The sequence below is a fragment of the Etheostoma spectabile genome, chromosome 23, assembly GCF_008692095.1.
Source record: "Etheostoma spectabile isolate EspeVRDwgs_2016 chromosome 23, UIUC_Espe_1.0, whole genome shotgun sequence".
Taxonomy (NCBI): Eukaryota; Metazoa; Chordata; class Actinopteri; order Perciformes; family Percidae; genus Etheostoma; species Etheostoma spectabile.
In genome coordinates, this window is record NC_045755.1 from 17,561,833 (window position 1) to 17,578,179 (window position 16,347).

A 16,347-nucleotide genomic window follows, 5' to 3' on the forward strand; every position below is an offset into this window, starting at 1 on the left:
TCCAGAATGGTATTTTATTTCAAGTTGGAAAATGCAGGAGGGGGGGGGGGGGGGGTGACCTCACCCAGAGAGAGGGTGCAGGAAGGGTCAGGACAAGGCAGACATGGTGACAAGAAAGACTGGGAAGATGAGGCGGGTGGGACATACACCAGGGCTGTCAGGCTTCTATGGCAACTTAAAAAGAAGCATAAAGTTATACACTGCCCTCACAGGAGAGAAATACAACTTTTTTTATTACTATACCCGTACAGCTATTTGATTTAAAAACCTCACAGCAGCACAGTTCAGTCCATAAAGTGTAGAGTCATAAACAAGTCTTTCTGATCTTTCCTCCCAGTTTGATACAATAGTGTTGTATTCGAAATAGGATTGTGAATGTCGGCTATGTGTCCGACCGCCATGGTGTCCCGTCAGACAGTAAGTAGGGGGATGGATCGCAGAAAGGGCCAGACCAAAATAAAGCGCTGATAGTAAAAATAGCATTCTGCTTCCTTTTCTTGCAGAGCTCCCTCTCACACCTTGTGTGTGCATATAACTGACTCTAAGAATTAAAGTCAGCCGAGTTCAACCTTCTTCTTCAGGTGTGTTGGGGTGGAAAGTGAAGCACATTTTCCCCTAGCGTGAGTTGCATGAACTTGACTTCTAGACTGTAGTTTTTTCAACGGAAACATTCAAAATACTAACTGCAGTAGTGGAAACATTATTTACCCAAGTGCTGTACATAAGTACAAATTTGAGCATCAGAAATCCAAAAAAAAAGAAACATCACTTTGTTTTATAAATACTCTGAAATGGGCTATTATGCTTTAAGAGTACTTTTTTTTTTTTACACTTTAACTACATTTTGTTGACCATGTTTAAGTTCAGTTGAATTCTGAATGCAATACTGTTACTTTTAACAGAGCATTTTTACACTGGGGCATACTCTCTTTCCTTTTATTTCTGGACATTTCATAACGGTCCAAGATAAGCTTGAAATTTGTCGCATAAGATGATTTTAAAATCATACAGACAGCTGTTTGCATCTAACTTCGCCTTCTGCCTCAACACAGAGAAATACCATTGTATCTCAGAATATTGCTCTTAACCTTTCAACTCCCCCAGCGCACAACGTCCTAAAAGTAACTCAGATTGGAGTGTTTTTGAAAAACTGAAATTTTTCTCTCTCAAAGAATCCGATCACATCAATACGCATTCTGTTTTATTTATGAAGCCAATGTTTCCTACAATCTTTGTTTCCAGACATACTGAATGACTGAACATTATACACCGTGTTGATGTCACCAGGTTTCTGCAGACATTTTGGTGTTCCGGTCTGAACACTCTAAGGTCATGTTTTAGTGGTTCTGGTACCTGAGTTTTAACAGCAAAAGAGCAGTAAGAATTGTGGGTAATGTACAGCAAAATGGACGGATGGGTACAGACAGAGTGTGTCGGTACCCGATCTGTGCTGCAAGATGTTGGCGCATTTGCAGACCTGATAATCCTGTTGACACTGCGCGATCTGTTCCACGCTCGTAGTCGTAGCGGTCTGCCGTTAGCCTCAGCCTCCACCGGGGAGCTACTGTTAAGATAAAAGTTAAGATAACAGCTAATTAGACTTACTTAGACTGAATCAAGCTGTCAGCTAGTGGTTAGCGGAATTAGCTGTTAGCTAAACTAACAGGAAGCTAACGGCAGACCGCTACAACTACGACCGGAAGCGTGGAACAGATCGTGCAGTGCCGTAAATCCTCGTAAAACAGGATTATCGTCTGCGCATGTGCGAGGCAGATCGTGCAGGGAGCACAGACCAGGTACCGACGGAGTGGTGTAAAGTTGAAAATGCCTCCACACAAGAAACAGTTGTAACACGGACCCATCGACAGAAGACACCCAGACAATCAGACAATAATACAGTCTCTGCTCAGTGCTAGGTTAAAGCAGCGGGGGGTTTTAACTTAAGTCCTTCTCAAGGGTTTGACCGTCGCCCTCCTCTTCATCCTCCTCCTCCTCCTCCTCATCATCACCAAACGTCTGCTCCTCCATGGCGATGAGCGAGTGCGAGCGTGCCGCCACCTGAGCGGCGAGGGCGGAGCTGAAGCTGAGAGCCTCTGGGCCGTGGAGCTCCGTCAGTCTGTCCATCACAGTGACGGCGGGGACTTTAGGCTTTAGGAAGCAGTCCAGACCGTTCTGGCCCTCCTCCAGGACGCCGTCGTACTGGTGGAGCTCAGCCGCCCCGCCTCCTCCTCTGGTACACACCGAAGTTCCTCCCAAATCCCCTCCCTTCTCCTCCAAACCACAGCTGAACTCCGTCACCGGCTCTGCGAAGGGATCAGGCCTCACCCTGCTATCTTTTCCTTCCCCTTCCTCCCCTTTGTTTCCTGCCGAGCACTCTGAAAAGTGGTTTCCTTCTTTGACGCTACTTTCTATAGATCCCAGAGAAGTCGGAGCGTCTGACGGGTTTGTGGCAGGATCCGAACTCTCACTGGGAGCTGAAGGGGTCACAGCAGCTGCACGAAAGAAGAGGAAATATATCACTGAACTCATATATTGATTCCCAGTTTTAACCTTGGATTACAAATCTTATATGGGCAAGACAGTCCCAGGCTCAATTCAAGAATATTAACAATACCAGCAAAAATCACCACCAGTCAAACTCTAACGTCCTCATCTATAAATGACCACAGGAGAGAGGTGACATGGGGTCAGCGCAGACCTTGGTCGTTGAAAAGCAGCTGCTTCCTCTTCATCCTCTCCCCCTCTGACGCGCGGAAGCCCAGCACGGCTTTGAGCTCCGACAGGACGCGGCGGGACTCCTCCCTCTCCCGGCGCTGCCGCTCCCGTTCCTCCGGTGACAAGATGTCAGACCAAGACCCTCTGCCTTCACCGTCGGATTCTGAGTCAGACACGTAGGCCTCCCACTCCTGGTCCGATGAAACAGCAGGGGAGGTTGACAACAGGGAACCAGATCAGGATGGAGAAGGACTGTTTCATGGCAGTTTTAAAGGCCACATACTAGGGACATTAGTCTTGACTGGGGAGAGGAAATATTGATGTAAACAGACAATGCAGTGGCCAGTTCATCTTACCTGCTCTTCTGGCACAGGGTCTCTGTCCAAGATCAACGGGTAGGATGGAGGAGGAGCAGGAATCTCGGTTACAGGGGTACCACACTGCTCCAGACCCTCAGCATAACCTGCAGAGATGGTGTGTGTTACTGCAAACTGACTGTCATTCTCCGGTTGGTTTCTTGTCCGACATTGTGAAGGAGCCACTTCCACCACCTGTTAATAGTCTTGAGTCACGGTAAAGGAAGGAGGAAGCTGGCACTAAAAATAAGCTCTATGTAAATACGGGAACTAATATACTAACGGGGATGTCACTGTTCTGTATTGGCTGTCGGCCGTAGCGTTATATTTAATGAACAGCCATGAGAGTGTTTGTGTTGGAACCAGCTCACCTGGACAGGCGTTGGCCCGTCTCAGCATGCGCTCCACCTGGCAGATGGTGTCCTCCCAGCAGCCGGTGCTGGCCTGCATGTGAGGTTGCAGCTGGTGCAGCCGGTCACTGAGGTCCTGGTAGCCCTCGAATGTCAACTCCGTGGGTTCCTTGGACACCATCAGTTTCTCCAGGTCGTCTTCCAGGATGATCATTCTGGCGATATCAAAAACAGAAGAGGAGGAGGAATGTTGATATCGACAATCAGGCGACTTTTACGATATTATGTTTTGCCAAGAAATGAAACAGAAAGTGCAAGACTTGGCTGCTTTAAGTTAGGTTTACATAGTTTTCTGTCTAAATGTTAAGTTTCACAAACATGACATCCAAACATAAATGGGGGAAGAGAGCGTCAAAATGTAAGTTGTCATTTACAAACTAGGATTGTGATTACTTGCTGTTTTTAAAAGAATAAAAGAAGTTGCACAACCCTTTCTTGTTAGGGCTTCAATGTGTGGTCATAACTATAACCTTTGATACCATAGTAGGGGTGTACGATTCGGAAAATGTCACAATTTGATTCCGATTTTTAGGCTCACGATTTGATTCAATATTGATTCTCGATTAAAAAAAACAATAGGTTTCTCTTAATCTCCATCGGCTCCATTGTGAGTGCTATGAATTTAAAGAGGAAAATCATTGAGGGATAAAGGCTATCTGTCTACTTTATGAAAAGTACAAATTGTCTCCTATTTAGTCCCTAGTTTTTTTTTTTTTTACATTCAATGAATGGTTTGAAAATTCAGATTTGCCCTTTCATTAATTTTGTGTCTTTTATTTGTGACTCTGTGCCTTTTAAATGTATGTACTTTTTAATATTATTTTCATATTTGACGAGGAAATCTCAACTCTGTATTTTCTGTATTATAATTATATATTGCAGAAATGTTATGTTTTTTTTTAAACAGTGAATTTTCTTTTTTTTTTAGTACAAACGTAGCACTACAAATGGTGGAATTCCCATTTCTTTACTTTGTACTAATACTGCTTTGCTGGTGGAATGACCCAGTTTCCCCTCACTGGTCATTAAAGTATCATCTCCTCTTATGGGAAGTGTAGAATGAGGGCAGTCAAGATTGTGTGTGTGTGTGTGTGTGTGTGTGTATGTGTGTGTGTGTGTGTGTGTGTGTGTGTGTGTGTGTGTGTGTGTGTGTGTGTGTCTCTCTCCCTCACTCGCTGAGCAGGGCCTTGAGGTGCAGCTGCAGGCTTCGGATAGAGGTGTGCAGGGTGTTGAGCTCTCGGCATTTCTCCCTCGCTCTCCCCGTCCTGTCGGAGCCTGTCGTCCTCACATGGGTCTCAAAGTGTCGGTGGAAGTCGTAGCTGCGCTGCACTTCGCAGAGGCAGCTGCCCAGAGCGTGGTGGAGGGGCTCGGTCACAGCGGCGATGGAGCGGTGCAGCGGGGGAGGGGGTGGGGTGGTGTCTTCGCTGGGTCGGCCCTCTGCTGGCTCCTCTGTTCCCCGGTGTGACAGGAGAAGAGCCAGTCGACGGAAACATTCAGAGCTTTGTCCCACCCACAGCTGGAACAGCATCTACAGAACAAAACATCTGCTGAACAACATGTATGCATATAAGCCCTTCATCACAGAACCAGGACCATTCCTTTTCTTTGGCGCTTTCAGTTGTCAATCGTTGCTTGTTTAAGTCCTTTTAATTCAAGAGCCAAAATGAGACCAATTCATGAATACACTCAATAGGCTGTTTGCAAGATCCTCATCTTACAGGACAGACAGCAGAGAAGTGGATAAAGTAGATTAAGATTATAAGCTTCTTCCTGTTCTTGTTGAGAGTTAGCTGAGAAGATCATTACCACTTTGATGTCTGTGCGGTAAGTCAAGGCTTCCGCCAGCAGTCGGTTAGCTTAGTTGAACCTGGAAAGAGGGGGAAACAGCTAGCCACTCTGTCTGCAAGGCCTTACCTTCAGGGCAGGCAGGCTGTAGTCATCGGTCAGCTCCTGAGCCTGCTCGTCACCCAGGTGCTCGATCCCCAGGCCGAGTCCCAGCTCCTTCAGAGGCACCGCAGACACATAGTTGGTCACGTTATCGATCTCAGAGTTCAGAGGGAACGTTGGGGAGGGGGTTAAGGACACATCACACTTCTTTGTGCTTCATAAAACAATTACCTCCCATAATTATAGATTTATGCAGGGTAATTTCCTATTTCAAATGGCATGTAAATACAAGTCTGCATACAAATAGTCATCAACTGAATCAGATCAAAAGAGGTCTGGGGATTTCCAACCTCAATCAACATTCTCTTCTTGCTGAGCAATAGCTGTTAACCTCAAAAAAACAGAAACCAATGACATTCCCCCCCCCACACACACACACGCACACAATTATACATTTATATACACATACACAAGTACCCACACACAATCAATTTTTGCAGTCTGCTTTATACTTATTACGCCAAATCCATTACCCGCTGTGCCACTAGAAAGGAGTTCCTAAATAAGAACACACAATTTTTTGTTATGAAGTCTTTATCTCAAGGTAAAGGATATGCCTTGAGCATGTGACAGGTGGCTCTACGAGACGCTCTGAAGGCCGTCCGGAGCGCCCGGTACAGGGCCTTCCTCAGTCCGATCAGCTGCTGGCCTCGTGGCACCGCCCCCGGCCCCGCCCTGCTAAAGGAGTTGGCCGCACTCACCCTGTCGAGCAAACTTGACAAGTGAAATGTGATACAACTGTGGAGACGTCCCAAAGAGGTAGGGGGGCACACGCAACACTGAACACCACACGACTAAAGACGACACACAAAACTAACCAACAAACTCAGACAATGAGCGCTGACACAGGAGTGTAAAAAAACACAATGGCGTTGTGATGAACAAGACAATATGACACGTTATTAAAAGGAATAGGTCGACATTTTAATAAACGTGCTTAAATCCTTTTCTTATCAGGAGTTACATAACAAAATCGTAAGCACTCATGTCTATGTGCAGCTGGTTAGCTACGCTAAGCACAAAGACTGGTAACAGGGTCAAACAGCTAGAATGGCTCTGTCCAAATGTAACAAAATCCACCTACCAGCACCCCTTCAAAGATCAATAATTTAAATCTTATATCTTGTTTGTTTAGTTTGTACAAAAACTACTAGGACTGTCTGGTAGGCCTTTTAGATTCAGGCTAGCGATGTCCCTATTTCCTGTCTTTATGCTAAGCTAAGCTAATTGGCTGCTGGCTATTTCTTCATATTTTCCATACAAACATGAAAGTGGTATCGATCATCTCATCTAACTCTCAACAAGACAGCAAAACTATTCATAGAAACTTACTTAACCCTCATGTTGTCCTCGGGTCAAACTGACCCATTTTCCAAAATCAATGTTCTTTTAAACTAGCCTAAATAACATGATTGATTACGATTGAGTACAAATCTCTACTTTCATTAATTTTGGGGTGTCTTATTCAATTTTATAGCATTTGAAAAAAAAAATTGAAGTGTTTTGAAATAGTACAGAGTAAAAGTTGACATATTCCAGTCTGTGATTATCCATCAACATGCATTCCTTTAATTTTAGTCTAAATAATTCCTAATTCCTGCTTTTCTAACTCAAACATTAGGTATAATTACCTATAAATGAGGTTTATTGACCAAAAATTCAAAGAAATAACTGTAAATTAAAGTTAATAAGTTAGTGTTACGTAGTGACAAAAAGTGACAAAAGTGTTGAAAAATGGGACAAAAACGTAAGAAAAAGTTAAAAACATTGATAGACAGCGTCAACAAAAGTGTTAATTTTCAATTTTGACGGGAAGACAACACAAGGGTTAAAGCTCCATTGTGTAATATTTTGAGTTGATTCTTAGCAAAAGCCCATTTGTTCTTTCACAAATATGAGCTCATTCATGTGTAATTACTTCCACCAACTAACGAAGTATTCTCACAAGCGTAGAATCTGCCATTCAGAATCGTTCAGAATACATATGAGCTATGTTGCGCCTCCATCTTTAAATCCATTAGCCAACGAGGGACATACCTCCGCGTTTCGCGCTTTTACCCTCAGTGGCAAATGCCAGGGGGAGATTACTCGCGCCCGCCGGCAGATTTGACAGCCTGTTGAAGATGGAGGATCACGCTGATACTTTACTAACATTAGCTAGCATTTGTTTGGGAACCTGATAGCTGATGTTAGCAATTAAATCCTACCAAAATAACAAGAACATAAAACTATTGTTACACTGGAAGGAACACGCATGGACAAAGTCGTACTTCTTGGAATAATACGGCCACCGTAGGAGTTAAAATGCGATCGGAATGGGAGAGGCTAGAATATAATATTCAGTTGGATGTCATATACAATTTCACCTTTAGATGGGAGAAATTCTTACACATTGTAGCTTTAAGTGAGTAAAGTATGAGCTTTTATAGACAATGCTAAAGCTATTCACACAGACAGACAAATGGTGTCTAAAACAAGAGCTGACATAAATAATAAAACACCTACAGACACACTACCTGAGAGGAGGTAACTTAAATAAGACATTGCCAAAAAAAGCGTGAAGTGACGGAGGAGGTTTGAACCAAGCAGTGAAAGTAGGAGACATGACAGGAAATGCACATGAACGCTCTGAGATTGGGTGATATGCACGTAGGTAAACATAAAACAAGCACACTTACAGGGTGAACCCTCTGGAGATGACCTCCGTCTCCTGCACCAGGCGCAGGGCTTTGCGAGACAGCCCGGTCAGAGTCTTGCTGTTGTGGACCAGAGTCTGGAGCTGCGTGGCCTGTGTGTGGACGGCCCTCTGCATGCGGCCCGTTCTCCACAGCATGACTCCCCTCAGTCCGAGCCAGCCCAGCAGGGCCAGGCCCCACGGGGCTGCCGCCAGCGACCACAGGCCCTCAGAGCAGAGACCCAGCAGGACCGCAGCCAGGCCGAGCAGCCCCGCCATGTCCCTGAGTGAGGACAACAGGTGGGAGTTGTGATTAGTGCAACAATCAACTGTTCATTTGACAGGTTAGATGAAAGTGCAATAATACATGCCTGGAGTGTCCCTTTAATAAGACACTATTAGAATCAATTCATTACTTAGTTTCCTTAATCTTTATGTCCTCTTTGTAGCATCCCCAGAATACCAAAGCTGTAATAAATACATATATTATTATATAAATTCTGCTATTCATTTCACGTCATTAAATGAAAATATTTTATTGTTTTATTAATAATGCTATATATATAGATACTTTTGCATCTATGTTTTGTCCAATTTTATTTTCTTGCCTTGTCAGAAGGTGCTCTTTTTGCTGGTCTTTGTTGAAAACTTCAGTGCTTACACGAACTAATAACGTCAAAAGTTATATACCCGAGGTATGGACCCCAGGAAGAGTAGCTGATGTTCTGCATCAGCTAATGGGGATCCTAACAAAATCAAATCAAATATAGATTGGATGGACTAAGTGGAACACTCCACAATATCAAACAATCCAAAATGTTCTCCTTGCAATACATGATCTTTAAGAGACTTTCCTTCCAAAAACTATGATAGTTCACTGAATGTTTAATTTTATTATTGTTTTAGAGGTCATAGTTTCAGTTTGTGCTGGGGTTGTATTGGAATGCATTATATTCTCTTGCCTAGCTCATCCACTGTGGTCTCTATGTATTTTTTCCCCTAACAATGTACCATAGGGAGGGCTTGGCTATGAGGCTTGGTCTGGGCAGGGTGCTCGATCGGCTGGATGAGCCAGAGACGGACGAGCCGAGGGTGAGCAGACTCGGGTCTAATAGCTCGATCAGCTCCACATCCTCCTGCAGTAGCACGTCCTGGTCCAGAATGCATTTCACAGAGTACTGGCCAAAGACACGGTCCTACAAGAGAAACACATTAAAGAAAAGTGCATAAAACAAAGAGATGCCTTTAAATGTAAACCAAGAGTGAAGTTGCTGGTTTCAGTGCCAGCATTCCTTTCCATCTTCCCATTCTACCTACCAGCTGCTGGCCCAGCTTATGAGATGCAGCCGCCTGGTGAATCGGACTCCATCTCCACAACGCTTCAGCCAGTCTCCAGAATCGTCCTCCCTGCACATAACAAACAGGAAAAAGGTGATAAATCAGTTAATTAAGTAACAACTTGGTTCCAGTTTTATACGGGGCTTTCCATTATTTTGTTGACCACAGTTTATAAGTGAAATGTATTCCAAATTAAAATACCAAATGCCATTTTGGTGTGCTTCCTTTAGCTTGGCTTTATTTCGCATAAATCACACATCTAATAAATAACAACTGCACACGCACACACACAGAAAATTGCTGACTGTCTGGCCGATTGAAGTGTGGAATGGGACACACAGGCAGATTTACACAAGAGACATCTTAACCCTTGTATTGTCTTCCCATCGACCAAAATTGACCTGGCTTGGTTTAACTGTTATAAAGCATAAAGTAGCCTGTAAATTATTCCCCATTTCTGTCTTACGTCTTCTTATACCAACTTGATGCCAACTTATTACCATTAGCCTACTCGTTTTTACGCTTTTGTTGTATGGTCATTGCACCTCATTTACATGAAATGATGCCAAATCTTTGGGTAAAATTAGTCAATATTCTAGTATTAATAAATAGTATGATCAAAGGAACATATGTTATTGTATTATCACAGATTTTGACCCAGGTAGACCATGACAGTAGTGATCATCAATATATAGTTTAGTATCGCATGTTATTTTTCACCCAAGACAACACACAGTCCTTGCATCTGGCTCCTTTTCACTATAGATCAAGTTTTTTTACAACACACACACACACACACACACACACACACACACACACACACACACACACACACACACACACACACACACACACACACACACACACACACACACACACACACACACACCACACACCACACACACACACACACACACACACACAACACACACACACACACACACACACACACACACACACACACACACACACACACACACACACACACGGAGTTTCCCAGGAGACAAACTCTTTGAGGCAACAACAATAAGTGCTATGTGTGTTTGTAAAAAAACACTCCCGGGTCTTATACAGCTCTGCTGTGGCACAAAAACCACATCAATTTGTTAAATTTCCATTTTGGTGTTATAACTAGATTTTTATAATTTCCGCAACAATAAAACTAAAGCTTTTATTCTCTGAAAATACCCAGTTGACAGATGAAGAGGAAGCATAGCTTTGGTTCTACAAAAAGAAACAAGTTTGTACGCCTTTCAATGGAAACACTACACAAAAACAAATACACACTTCTGTTTTATGTCTTGCTTCTATGAAGTCTCTGCACCGTGGACTCGCACAGTAAACATTCTGAGACATCCAATCCCAACCAGAGTGACACAGTGTCCAACATTTTAAAGTGCGTTGACATTTCAATGCAGAACAGTGTTTCTTGCAAGTGCTAAATAACCTACAAAAATCCCAAACTGTGTAATGCCTAATCATGAATGGGATCTATTATTCTAACTAATCTGCTTAGAGTGTTGGGACTCATTTTAACCCTTGTGTTGTCCTTCGGGTCCCCGGGACCAGTTCAGTTTAATTGACTTTTTGTATCGGCCTGCCGTTGACTTTCAGGGCCCCCGGTGACCCTTGCGTACTGTGATGTAATTTCAAGTGAACTGGCGGGGGCCTCGCCCTTCGGGTTTGACTGATAAAAGGAAGAAAGAAAGAAGAAAGAAAAACTGATAAAAAACTGATAATCCAGGAGAAACCAGCATCAAAACATCCTGTGGCGTGTGTGTGCGCTCCAGGCAGGGGTTATTGATTCAGACTGGCCAACCTGTGCGCTGACCCCATTCTGTGGGGTAAAGCACAAGTGTCATTATTCCAGTGGTCGCAGTAGTATTGATTACTTATTTGAGATTGAGTTTCAGGACTGGGACATTCGCACAACAGTCATCAGCCTCCAAGTAGGCCACAGCCCCTTTTCCGTCTTCTCTGTAGTATCAAAGCGACTAATCCTACCACAGAGATGATGTAAACCATGCACAGATTAACTCACAGATGCCTGCACTCTCACTACTGTATAATATCCTGCTACAGTCCGTTCCTGCTCATCAGTATTCTCCTGGTGTCATACAGAAAATGCTCCAGCTTCCAGACACTGGACTGATCGCTACTACGTGAGTGGATGGACACACACACACACACACACAGCACAGCACAGATAACTGCATTTGTTAAAGTTCCCCTAACATGGTGCTCTTTGGATGCTTTTATATAGACCTTAGTGGTCCCCTAATACCATATCTGAAGTGTGTTTCCCAAATTCAGCCTTGGTGCAGAATTACAGCCACTAGAGCCAGCCCCACAATGAGCTTTCCTTAGTATGTGCCATTCTGAGTCGTGATCTTTTTAGGAAGAGAGAGAGGGGGGGGGGGGGGGGGGGGGGGGGGGACTTGACCAACTGCACTTTGCTCGTTGAAAGCCATGATGTGTCTTTCTCATGGGGGGGCCAAATTCTCTGGGTGGCCAAAGGAGAGAAAGGGGATGTAACCTTGCCCCTTATGATCTCATAAGGAGCAAGATTCCAGATTGGTCCATCTGAGCTTTCATTTTCTCAAAGGCAGAGCAGGATACCCAGGGCTCGGTTTACACTTATCACCATTTCTAGCCACTGGGGGACCATAGGCAGGCTGGGGGAACGCATATTAATGTTAAAAAAACTCATAAAGTGAAATTGTCATGCCATGGGACCTTAAACAAATCTATAAGTGAAGCACATAGTGCTTTGAGGGAATAAAAACTGGTAGATTAAACTGTCGTCATCTGTTTAGCTCGCCTCTGGCCCCGCCTACATCAGATACAACGATGTGATTGGTGCAGCTCGACTACAAGGGTATAGTTAATGAGCTGCATTACTTGATGCCCGAGTAACTCTCTGAGCACATTGTGCTCCCGTGAGAACTCTGGATTTCCAGGGTACTTCCACATACAAATTTATTGACATGACATCCAAATTATCATCATTTCAGGTCAAGGACACTCACATTTACAGTACATACCACAAATGTTTACGTGAGCTGTGTTCAGAAAGACCTTTTACAGGTAATGTATAAAAAAAAAAGTGTCCATGTGAACGAGGCGTTTTAACGCGGCTCCGACTCTATCTGATCTCCAGGAAACTGGCCTCACAGGGATGACCCAAAAGCTGTCCTATCTCATCTGAGTCCCTCATCCTCCTTAACTCCTTAGAACAACAGCGCACCAGAGAGGAAGCATGACACGTACGGAAAGATCCTGAACGAGAAACGAACACAAAACTGTTTCCCGTCGAACTAAGAGAGGGAGAACGAGGCGGGGCAGAGTCATCTGATCCTGAAGCTTCCCAGGAAAAGTCTGTGTGAATCACAGGTCGACTCAATCTACAGTCATCGACGGTTAGATTAATCCAAGTGCAATTCAAAGTTCACAAGTTCCTTTGATTGCAGAGGTGAAGTGCACACATATGTATAAATAGCAACAAAACACAAACAATTTCTAAGGAGGATGTTTAGGAATTACGTTGGGGGAGAGCAGAGTGTGGTCGCAGTAATCACATTTAGACTATCTCGGGGGGACAACAGCAGGAGAGATATGTTGAAAAGGAATCTGCGGTGTGTGTGTGTGTGTGTGTGTGTGTGTGTCATTCCAGATTAAAGAACATATAAAATACCTGCATCTGTGTGTAGGAAGCCCTTGTTGCCATGCTTTGTCTGATTAAAGCGGAGCAAAGAAAACCAGTGCACATAACGGTCTGAGGGTGATTGTTTGCCAATATGTGTCACTGTTTGAAGTCAATAGTCAAATTAATTACTTTCTGTGACAGACACGCGTAGACAGACACACACCGCCCCGGGTCAGGGATGCAGACTGTGTGAATAGTGATGGAGTAAAGGCTGTTTTATGGTGTTGCGTCGACATGCCAACGCCCTCCGCGTACGCCCGCCTAAAAACGGCCTTTAGGCCTAGCTCCTCGCCCTGATGGGGTCTTGATTAATCTAAAGACGCAAATAATCTGTATTTAAATTATTGATCAATATGTAGACCATTTTCTTTATTAATTGTTTAAAAAAAATCTGAATAAAACTGCGTTGTCGCATCATCTAATGTCTTGTTTTGTCCGACTTACCGTCCACAACCAAAGATCATTACGATCACAATGAAACCCAACAGAGAAAACAAGCAAATCCTATTCTAGAATATTCTGCATTTTTACATTACGTAAAAATGGTTTAAATGATTAACAGATTATCAAAATTTAAAGATTAATTGACTAATAGCCTAATTATTAAAAAAAAGTTCCATCATGTAATATATAATATATATATATATATATATATATATATATATATTATGGATTTTTAACTGTTGGTTGGACAAAACAAGCTATTTGGAAATGTTACCTTAGGCTCTAGGAAATTGTCTGACATTTTTGTAATGTGTAATTTTGAATTGATTTACGTAAACTTTCAGGGACTATGGATGAAAAATGTCGCTTTGGCATATTTACAGTCATGTCCATTGGCATGTCAGATAAATAATAAATAAATACATAAATAAATAAATAAATAAATAAATAAATAAATAATTACAGCTATTTATCATTGGTCAAAATAATAACCATGTCTCCAGAAAATAACAGGACAGGTACATTTCTAAACAACCTGAACACCATGTTAGTCTTTTATTAGCACTTGATTTTAAGAATAGATCCTTCTGGTTGTTGGTTTAATTATTTCATGATTGGGCGGATGCTGATGGCTGGATGTGCACCAGGTTTTATGTTTATGCATATCTTTGACTTGGATTTCACCTAACTGCAATATAAATTTCCCCTTGGAGAAAATAAAGTTAGAACAAAAAATTTAAATTAGATTGATTAGTTCAACTAATCAATTGAAATGCCTTTAGGAGAGGACGGGCATGTGTGATATGTGTGTCAAGGATGGGAGGAACTCACTGAAGTTTTTCGTGGATCTTCGTCAGGAGTGGTGAGGTCTCCCTCTTGTCCGCCATATTCGTCGTCCAGTGATGCTGTTGGACATGCCTCAAAGTCTGTGTGCCCTAAATCATGCAGGTACTGGAAAAGAGGGGAGTTCTGCAAAGAGAAAGAGAGACAGATTGAGCAATAGTTGATGAATGACGGATGAGAAGCGAGGGAGGTGATTTGTCAAGCCAGTCTACCTTCCCTCAGGATTCCTTAGCTAAAGTTGAGGCACCTCACTAAACAACGAGGTGTTCCCCAAGGCTCTGTACTAGGTCCCCTCCTCTTCATCATCTACATCTTCCCCCTCGGTCAGATACTCCACCACTTCAACCTGGACTTTCACTGCTACGATCTACCTCAGCACCAAATCCCCCCACAATCCTCCCCTCTACCACATCAACTCCTGTCTGTCAGCTACTAAAACCTGGATGCAACACAACTTCCTCAAACTCAACAGCAATAAAACAGAATTCCTCCTCATAAAATCCAAATCCACACTCAGCAAAATCAACAACCCCACTCTCCCCATCGACGTCACCATTATCTCCCCATCTCCCCAGACCCACAACCTTGGTGTGATCTTTGACTCTTTGACTCCACATCCCCCATATCTCTTCCATGCAGCTTGCTTTTCTGTTCTAGTGGGAATGTTGTAAAGCTAAGTGCCTACACATGTGAATCTGTAAATCACTCGTACAGATGCAAGGACTGTCTTTGGAGCCTCTCATTGCACCATGGAAGCTGGACTAAATCAAGGCACAAGTCATCATGCAATAATCCTATCTACTCATAGACGGATAAACACAGGTGATAATGTTTCTTACCCTAAACAAAGAAAGCTCAGAATCAAATCAGCCGTGAAATAAGAAGAGAGGAGGACACCCCATGCCAGAATATGTCCAAAAGATGTCTGACCCAGTTCTCCCCCAGCTGCTGGGAAAACATTACTTAGCATCTTTGGTGTGTTCTGGTGCCTCTGCACAGCTGCACATGGGCATCTCAGTTTAATGTAAATGGACCACCATAATACGTTATATGCCTAGATAGCAGCATAACAATTAAATGCTACTCACATGCATTGTCACACGAAATCGCAGCAGCTCATGTTGTCACCATCCAGACGGAGCTACGTGTGTGTCAATGATTTTTTTTTTTTCAGAACAGACGCATTGGATCTGGTCATCCCCACCCCACCTCTCTCCCAATCTAGTAGCTTATGATGAAACACCAACAACAATGCGCACACTCGCACAGCTCAGCTCCCTCTCATGACCACCAAAGCTCCTTGGCGGAAACGCAGTTAGCAGCCAGCCAAATATGTGGATTTGTTTTGGATTGCAAATGCATGGCAACAGGGCAAACAGCTGCTTCTGTGAAGCTCGCATGCCTACTAGCTTGTTAAGCTATCTGTGTGAGCCATAGAGCTAAGCTCCCGTTAATGAATCGGGAACCCAGCGTCAACATTTACCTCAGAACTCGAAAGGTATGACAAAGCATCCGTAAGTTTCGATTAAAAAAATAAATAAATAGCGGCTGTTATACATACCTCAAATACCACATCTTCATCAAACTCCTCAGTCATTGCTCTCCGCCATCTATACACAGCCCGTTCTGCATTCTGAAGTTGTAGGCGACAGTAGTGAGGAACAGCCAGCCGTTGAGAAGTTGGTAGTTAGCCGGTTGCTAAAAACGTCGATAAAACTACAATTCCCCTAATGCTCGTCTTCAACCACCGCTTGCTCGCTAGCAACAAACAAGTTCGGGCCAGTTAGAGCTCCTCCGCTGGGCGCGAAAGGCAGTGGTCACACCGTTTAGAAAGCTAGGCAAGAAAAGCGTGTAAGGTTATCGAGAAACAGCCACTGTATCACCGGAAATTGCCTTCAAAATAAAACGTACGTT

At 43.4% G+C, this 16,347-nt stretch overlaps 1 protein-coding gene across 3 annotated transcripts; it reads right to left on the minus strand.

Moving 5' to 3' along the window:
* Window positions 1-1,892: 1,892 nt before the first annotated feature.
* Window positions 1,893-16,266, minus strand: vezt (vezatin, adherens junctions transmembrane protein). 3 transcript variants are annotated; one of them, XM_032505625.1, is made up of 12 exons: window positions 15,995-16,266; window positions 14,422-14,559; window positions 9,420-9,509; window positions 9,114-9,298; window positions 8,107-8,385; window positions 5,984-6,130; window positions 5,396-5,543; window positions 4,654-5,009; window positions 3,443-3,636; window positions 3,072-3,178; window positions 2,699-2,906; window positions 1,893-2,492 (listed from the first exon to the last, which is right to left on the minus strand). In XM_032505625.1, the coding sequence occupies exons 1-12, from the start codon at window positions 16,028-16,030 to the stop codon at window positions 1,936-1,938; spliced, it is 2,445 nt and encodes an 814-aa protein (XP_032361516.1). In that variant the 5' UTR covers window positions 16,031-16,266; the 3' UTR covers window positions 1,893-1,935. The 3 variants fall into 3 exon arrangements, with proteins under 3 accessions (XP_032361516.1, XP_032361515.1, XP_032361517.1); XM_032505624.1 differs by having other exon boundaries at window positions 5,984-6,142; XM_032505626.1 differs by lacking the exon at window positions 15,995-16,266 and adding an exon at window positions 15,522-15,673 and having other exon boundaries at window positions 5,984-6,142.
* Window positions 16,267-16,347: the final 81 nt, after the last annotated feature.